This window comes from Triticum urartu, chromosome 4, assembly GCF_003073215.2.
Source record: "Triticum urartu cultivar G1812 chromosome 4, Tu2.1, whole genome shotgun sequence".
Lineage (NCBI taxonomy): Eukaryota > Viridiplantae > Streptophyta > Magnoliopsida > Poales > Poaceae > Triticum > Triticum urartu.
In genome coordinates, this window is record NC_053025.1 from 618,773,946 (window position 1) to 618,782,617 (window position 8,672).

At 45.8% G+C, this 8,672-nt stretch overlaps 1 protein-coding gene across 1 annotated transcript; it reads right to left on the bottom strand.

Annotated features, from left to right (window-relative positions):
- Positions 1 to 7,118: 7,118 nt before the first annotated feature.
- LOC125554456 (phytosulfokine receptor 2-like) lies at positions 7,119 to 8,465 on the bottom strand. The gene has a single exon (XM_048718012.1). The coding sequence runs from the start codon at positions 8,434 to 8,436 to the stop codon at positions 7,309 to 7,311; it is 1,128 nt and encodes a 375-aa protein (XP_048573969.1). The 5' UTR covers positions 8,437 to 8,465; the 3' UTR covers positions 7,119 to 7,308.
- Positions 8,466 to 8,672: the final 207 nt, after the last annotated feature.

Below are 8,672 nucleotides of genomic sequence, written 5' to 3' on the forward strand. Positions count from 1 at the left end.
ACTCACTAAAGTGGCTCACTTTATGCCTATCAAGGAGTCAATCACTGCAGCTCAATTGGCGGAACTCTATACCTCTAGGATTGTCTCTCTGCACGGTATTCCACAAGTGATCTCTTCAGACTGTGGCAGCATCTTTACCTCCAAGTTTTGGGATTCTTTTCAGAAGGCCATGGGCACCAACATCCGCTTCAGCACAGCTTTCCATCCTCAAACTAGCGGTTAAGTCGAGCGTGTCAACCAGATTCTTGAAGATATGCTCAGGGCTTGTGTGATCTCCTTCGGCATGAAGTGGGAGGATTGTCTTCCTTATGCTGAATTCTCCTACAACAATAGTTTTCAAGCAAGTTCGGGAAAGGCCCCATTTGAAATTCGGTATGGCAGGAAGTGCCGTACCCCTCTCAATTGGTCTGAAACCGGTGAACGTCAGCTTTTGGGTAATGACTTAATCATAGAGGCAGAGGAAATGTGTAAAGTCATTCGAGATAACCTCAAAGCAGCCCAATCCCGCCAGAAGAGCTACTATGACAGTAAGCACCGTGATTTGGCTTTCGAGATCGGAGATCATGTTTACCTCCGCGTCTCTCCAATGAAAGGTACTCATCGCTTCGGTATCAAAGGGAAGCTTGCCCCTAGATACGTGGGACCTTTCAAGATTGTCAGCAAGAGAGGTGATCTCGCCTATCAACTCAAGCTTCCTTCAAACTTTGCAAATGTGCATGACGTGTTCCATGTCTCTCAGCTCCGAAAGTGCTTCAAGACTCCTGACCGCACCGTCAACTTTGAGGACATTGAGCTCCAAGAAGATCTCTCTTATCGTGAGCACCCCGTTGCTATTCTTGAAGAGACTGAACGCAAGACTCGCAACAAGTCAATCAAATTACTCAAAGTCAAGTGGTCACACCATTCCAACCGTGAAGCTACCTGGGAATGCGAGGATCACCTCCGTTCTGAGTACCCGGCGTTCTTTCGGTCCTAGATCTCGGGACGAGATCCTTTCATAGTGGTGGAGTGTTGTAACACCCCGGATGTGAATTACCCAATATGTAATCCAACTCTTGCCATTTCTGGTGTTAAGTTATTTTATTTTCTCGGGTTTGGGTTTTTGTCTCCGTGTGTTGTTATCGTTGTCATGCATCTCATATCATATCATCATGTGCATTGCTTTTGTATACGTGTTCATCTCATGCATTCGAGCATTTTCCCCGTTGTCCGTTTTGCATTCCGGCGCTCCGTTCTCCTCCGGTGATCAATTCTACCTTTCTTTCGTGTGTGGGGATTAAACATTTCCGGATTGGACCGACACTTGTCAAGCGGCCTTGGTTTACTACCGGTAGACCGCCTGTCAAGTTTCGTACCATTTGGACTTCGTTTGATACTCCAACGGTTAACCGAGGGACCGAAAAGGCCTCGTGTGTGTTGCAGCCAAACACCCCTCCAATTTGGCCCAAAACCCACCAAAACCCTCTCCATCATCTAGAGCGTTCGATCACGATCGCGTGGCCGAAAACCGCACCTCATTTGGACACTCCTAGCTCCCTCTATGCCTATATATACCTCCCCCATTCCAAATCTCGGATCCCCTCCTTCTAACCCTAAAAAATCTCCTCCGCCGCCGCCGGACACGTCCGGACGGAGCCGGACGTTGTCCGCCGCCGCCACCGACCAACCACGCCACACCACGTCTCGCCGGCGCCTTCCTCCACCGCCGGCCCGGCGAGCCCGCGGGAGGCCCTCCCCGGCCCGCGGCTCCCCGCGCGCCCCGCACCCTTCGTCCGCGCCCGGCGACCGCTGCCCCGGCTGCCGGCGACCGCCGCCCCGGCCGCCACACCCCGCGGCCACCACGCCGTCCGCCTCCTCTCCATCCTCGTCCTCCTCCGGCCGGCCACCGCAACCACAAACTCCGGCCACCTCGTCCACCGGCGTACAGGAACTCCGGCGAAGCTCCGGCCAACCTCGATCCGCGTGCTGTCCGGATCTGGATCTGAGATCCCGTTTGGGTTGACTTTTGCCCCGAAACCCTAATTATTTGCTCCTGTTCATCGCATCGTAACTCCTCATTCGTAACTCCGTTTTGGGCATATAGCATATCAAAATGTTCATCTCAGAGAGTAAATCATTTCATCTCATTGCATCATTTTCATTTGAGTTCATCTTGATGCCCGAAATGCTGTTAGAAGAATGTTATTTGAGATAATTGTCAGATCTGCTGATCCATTGGATATTTGTCATTTTTGCCATGATTATTGTGTGCATGATATGCCCAGGTGCTCTACATGTGTTTTGTTATATGTTTTGCCATCTATCCAGAGGTGCAACCCATGTATTTTTGTGATGCGTGTGGTGACTAGCACAAGCTTGCAAAGTGAGGCATTTGTTAATGCTGATTTCAGGGACTTAGCATTTCCACTAAGTCCTTGGACTGTTTATCTCATATGGCCATATGTTCATGTTGTTTCCTAGTGATCCGTGCCTCTTTTGAGGATGATCAGTAAGGATGTTTTGTTAATCTTGTAGTGCTCTATCCATCCGTGTATTTTTTTGCAATTATGGATCACCCTAGCTTGAGTCAATCGAGCTCTACTTTTGTCATTTCGTGAATCTGGGCAGATTGTCTACTTGTTAGCAATTTGGCCGAGGATGTTGTAGTTGATCCGTGCATGCTATGCTATTGTTCTCGCCATGTCTAGCTTGTATTTTGTGCATTCTTGATGGGTGTATGCTTATATTGTCATGACTTGCTCTGTAATGAGTGCATCGAGCTCGTAAACATGCCTACTTGATATCTGTTTCAGCATGCTCCAGTTTTCACTAAGTCTGAGAACTGATTATGTTTTTTGCCATGTTCACATGCTTGCAAATGTATTTTCTGATCCTTTTTGGCTCAAGGTCACTAAGGGACTTTTGTTAAGCTCTTTGAGTATCTCCATGCCATGCTTTACTTTGCCATGTTCAGGTCCTGTAGCATATAGTTTTCATGCTCCAAAGAGGGCTATCTGATCTGAAATTCCAGACAAGTGTTAATTTCACTAAGTCTGAGATCTATTTACCAAATGCATTTTTCCATTCTTGTTTGATCCTGTTAATGGATGAATTGGTTGTAGCTCAGTGCTAGACTTTTGTTAAGCTTCATGAATGGATTCCTGCCATGTATTTTGATGCCATGTTTGAGTGTTGTAGCATGTTCATCTTGTTGCATTTAGATGGCTACTTGCTGTAAATCGCAGAACGTGGTCATATTTGAATCGCTTACCATTTCCAAATCGTAACTCTGATTCCGGTGTTCTTTATATCGTTTTCAAGCGATTTCATCTCATCTTTCCAGTGGCATACTTGGATTTCCAAGTTGAGGCCAGGTTCATGCATTACTTGTCCGTTCTTTCATATGCATCCCGCATCGCATCCCGCATAGCATACCATCTTTGCATCATGTTGTTTGAGTTTGCACGTGGTTGATTGTGCTCCGTTTGCTGGTTTGTCTTGTTTGGGTAGAGCCGGGAGACGAGTTCGCTAACAAGGAGCCCGTTGAGTTTGCTTTCGAGGATCCAGTCAACTCTGACAACTTTGCAGGCAAGATGATCATACCCTCGAAATCACTACTATCTTTGCTTTGCTAGATGCTCGCTCTTTTGCTATGCCTATGCTTCGATGACTACCACTTGCTTATCGTACCTCCCAAATTGCCATGTCAAGCCTCTAACCCACCATGTCCTAGCAAACCGTTGGTTGGCTATGTTACCGCTTTGCTCAGCCCCTCTTATAGCGTTGCTAGTTGCAGGTGAAGATTGGAGACCGTTCCTTGTTGGAACATTATTTACTTGTTGGGATATCATTATATTGCCATGTTATCTTAATGCATCTATATACTTGGTAAAGGGTGGAAGGCTCGGCCTCTCGCCTAGTGTTTTGTTCCACTCTTGCCGCCCTAGTTTCCGTCATATCGGTGTTATGTTCCCGGATTTTGCGTTCCTTATGCGGTTGGGTTATAATGGGAACCCCTTGATAGTTCACCTTGATTAAAGCTTTTCCAGCAATGCCCAACCTTGGTTTTACCATTTGCCACCTAGCCTCTTTTTCCCTTGGGTTTCCAGAGCCCGAGGGTCATCTTATTTTAACCCCCCCCCCCCGGGGCCAGTGCTCCTCTGAGTGTTGGTCCGAACCAGGCAGCTTGCGGGGCCACCTCGGGGAAACTCGAGGGTTGGTTTTACTCGTAGCTTGATCTATCTGAGTGTGCCCTGAGAACGAGATATGTGCAGCTCCTATCGGGATTTGTCGGCACATTCGGGCGGTGTTGCTGGATTTGTTTTAACCTGTCGAAGTGTCTTGAAGAACCGGGATACCGAGTCTGATCGGAACGTCTCGGGAGGAGGTCTATTCCTTCGTTGACCGTGAGAGCTTGTCATGGGCTAAGTTGGGACCCCCTGCAGGGATTTGAACTTTCGAAAGCCGTGCCCGCGGTTATGGGCAGATGGGAATTTGTTAATGTCCGGTTGTAGATAACTTGAACCTTAACTTAATTAAAATGAATCAACGGTGTGAGTTACCGTGATGGTCTCTTCTCGGCGGAGTCCGGGAAGCGAACACGGTGTTGGAGTAATGCTTGCCGCAGGATGCTCTCTAGTTTCTCGCTCGCGCTTTGCCTCCTCTTCTCGCTCTCTTTTGCGAACAGGATAGCCACCATATATGCTAGCCGCTTGCTGCAGCTCCACATATATTACCTTGCCTTACCTATTAAGCTTAAATAGTCTTGATCGCGAGGGTGCGAGATTGCTGAGTCCTTGTGGCTCACAGATTACTATTAAACCAGATACAGGGCCTGATGATTCCGTTCCAGATGACGCGCTTGAGCTCAAGTGGGAGTTCGACGAGGACTCACAACGATACTACGTGTCTTTCCCTGATGATCAGTAGTGGTGCCCAGTTGGGGTGATCGGGACCGTGTCGCATATTGGGTTATCTTTTATTTTGGCGCCGTAGTCGAGCCATGAGTGTTTTGAATGTTGTAATGCTAGTTATGTACTTGATTGACGTGGCGAGTGTAAGCCAACTATGTTTCTCCCCTTTATTATTTACATTACATGGGATGTTGTGAAGATTGCCTAGCTTGCGACATTGCTTTCAATGCGGTTATGTCTCTAAGTCATGCCTCGACACGTGGGAGCTATAGCCGCATCGAGGGCGTTACATCCTTACAATGCTCGCCTCAACCTCTGTTATCAAAAATTGCAGAAGAGTCACTTCTAATTGTAGAGCACTAAAGTTGACATAATTCATGGTCTTGCTTATATCCAAGTGTCAATTTTGATGTTTCCAGTTCTGAGGCAAATGAAAAATTAAGATTGAATAAGAATAAGTCAAACACAAAGTCGAAGATGTGTCTGCTGCACATTGTATAATCGGTGATGTATATCAGGTCATCGCTACCCATCTCATGATGATTTACTACCGGAGCCCTAGAAAGAGTGAAAGCTCGTCACTATTTGTACTTGCACTTACATAACAAAAGTGAATGTAAAAGTTATAAATAGCGGAAAATGCAAGAGAGAGTGGGATTACTATAGGCTTAGAGACAACATGCCAACAAATTAATTGCCATGCCCTCTTTTGATCCTTGATGCGGCCATAAACAGTGAAAGCCACATGGCATGATATTTTTAAACTGAACTGAGCATCCGACAGTTCGTCAACAAATAATTCTTGAGCCAACCAAATTTATGTCATTACTGAAACAACACATGCACACCAAAATCCAACCATCCATGAGAACTAGAGAAGTAGCAAATGTTTTTTTGTATTTCTCACATGACAAAGATCACCATCTGATTGTGTCTTGTAATCAATACCCCAACATTGCCTTATGATGCTTATACTACTTAATGGTAAGACCTATTCCCATTGCGCATTAGATAGTGCCCTCTTGCATCCGGTGTGATATTTTATCAAAGAAAGATCAAGCATGCAAGCATTACTGGTAAACAAAAAAGTTCATAAAGATATGGTATTCCTTCACAGAAGCCGTGCGCCTGGTTTTTCAAATATGCAAGTAATAGACATGCAAAAACTGATCACTCAGCAGCAAAACTTTATAGGAAATGAGATTTATGGTTGATTTATTCTACTATACTGGCTGGAGAACTTCACCAAAGGAATATATAACACGTGAAACATTGAATACAAGTTAGAATCGAAGAAGGCATCTTAGACTTCATACAATGTATTTTTTGTAAAGGTATACTTCATATCAATAAGTTTGAGCGGCTACCTAATACTTGGTTTCCTGAATTCTTAATGTATCCATTTGCAAGCATCTAACAGGTGCTGCTGTTCCAGCTTAGAAAGCCTCAAAATGTTCACCTTTGCTCAAATAAAAAGAATGCATACTACGATACATCATTCTGGAATTCAATTAGTCAATCAATATTTATTCTCAATTTGGAACAGAATTACAAATAGAGGGCAGGAAACTAAAAAACTCACCACCAGCTGCTACTGTCGGATTGTCGTTTGCTTCAAAAACCAATTAGGAACAGAATTACAGATAGGGGACAGGAAACTCAAAAAATTCGATACGGCATGCTTGACCCCATAGATGACATAGTTGCTCGCAGACTTGACATTGCCATTCTTAAATATGATAGTGTTGTCGTTCCTGGATACAACATTGTTCCTTCTAGATCTAACAATGTTGTTGGTCCTAGTTATGACATTTGGGAGATGCTTAAGTTGTTGGTCCTAGTTGATAAATTTGTGTTTTAACTTGGAATTTAACATGTCTGTAGAAAGCATCTCTTCGACATATAGTGTATTTTATAGCATTTTTAAAAATTTCAAAATATAGTATCAACCTGGTTTTCACTGGTTTCTGCGTGGCTGCAGCAGCTCTGGAGCTCATATGAATATGCGTGGCTGTAGCAGCTCTGGAGCTGATATGAATATGATGGATAGTGATTGATCGTAATACTTCTACTGCTGCTATCTTGTTTTGGTGTATGGATCAAAGCAAAGTACAAAGCAAACAACACCACCCAGGTCGCAAGGAATAATCTAATCTAATTAATATATTAGAGATCAGAGCTCAAATAATTAAAACAAACAAACCACTCAAGATCGCGTCTTCTCGATACACAATAAAACTTAACATACAAACCAAACCATACTATTACAATACATATACTCACTACAACTTATACGAGGCATAGGGCACATCTTGTGTGGCAACTTATGTACCTTATTTATTGAACCATCTCATCGGCCTCGGATACTAGGCATAATCTCTCCCCCTCCCTCCTCTCTCTTATAAAATCATTAACCTCATGTTATTACTTTGTTGTTTCCAGACACAATATGGTTCATCCCAGATACAACATTGTTGCTCCCAGATACGACATTGTTACTCCCCGATACAACATGGTTGATCCCAGATACGCCATTGTTGAACCCAGATACCACACTACTTCTCCCAGTTACGCCATGCCTACTCCCGGATACAACATGCTTGCTCCCAGATACGACATGGTTGTTCCCAGATACCGTGTTCCCATCCCCATATATAGCATGGTTGTTCCCAGATACAGTGTTTTCATCCCCAAATATGACTGTGTTGTCATTCCCCGATAAAACATTGTTGCTCCCAGATGTTACAAAGTTGTTGGTCCCTGTGATGACATTTGGGAGGTCGTTAAGTCGCCGTCCGAGTGTGCTTCTGTTATGCTTCACATACGATGGAATGTTAGTGAAAACCATGCCCGGTGAACGCCCATCAGGGGCGAGCCCCTTTAGCAGTGCCAAACTCTTAGGTGCATCGCCAACCAATGAATTGTTTGAGAGATCCAAGTAGCAAAGGTGGTGAAGCTCACCAATCCACGATGGGATGGTGCCCACCAATTGGTTGCCAGACAAATCAAGCACCTCCATTTTCTTGCATTGAGACAACCATTCCGGAACCCTGCCCTTGAGAGCACAATCACCAAGGGCCAGCACCTCGAGGCTCTTGAACCCGCCAATAATACCATCGCCTAGTAGCTCCTCACCACCGAAATTCTTGGTGAGAATCAGCGTGGCGAGGTTCTGGCACCCACGCAACACGGTGAGTACCCCTGAGATGTTTTGAAAGTTGTTGGAGCCAAGGTCGAGCTCCTCGAGCCGCGCAAGGCCTGCAAGGGAGGTTCCTGGGATGGGCCCCACAAGGCCGCGCCTGGGGAGGCGCAGTGCCGTGACACGGCCACTGGCGGCATCACAGCTCACACCTTCCCAGCTGCAGCATGCGGCGCCGAACCACGTGGCCCGGAGGAGGACACCCCCGCCGCTGAGGTTCCCAGCAAAGTCCTGCAGTGCATGAAGGTCGTCGGGGTGGCACGAAGTCGCGTGCGCCTCGGGCAAGAGAAATGCCAAGAAGAAGATGGGGAGGAGCAGTAGGCAGCATTTGGCCATGGGATTCATTGAGGTCGAGTGAGTGATTGGCAAGTGCTCTCTCTTGGTGTTGTACAAACTGCTAGGGTGATGAATGGTGTCTTATAGGGTGTGCGTTGCAGCAAGTGGTAGTGAGTGGCCAGGCCACGTACTACTTCAAGTAAGTGCCCGCCACACTTGATTTTGATTTTGGTGCTTGAAGATCTTTTTCTTTCGATGCTTGAAGATCTTTTTTTTTTCGATGCTTGAAGATCTGTGTCGACTCT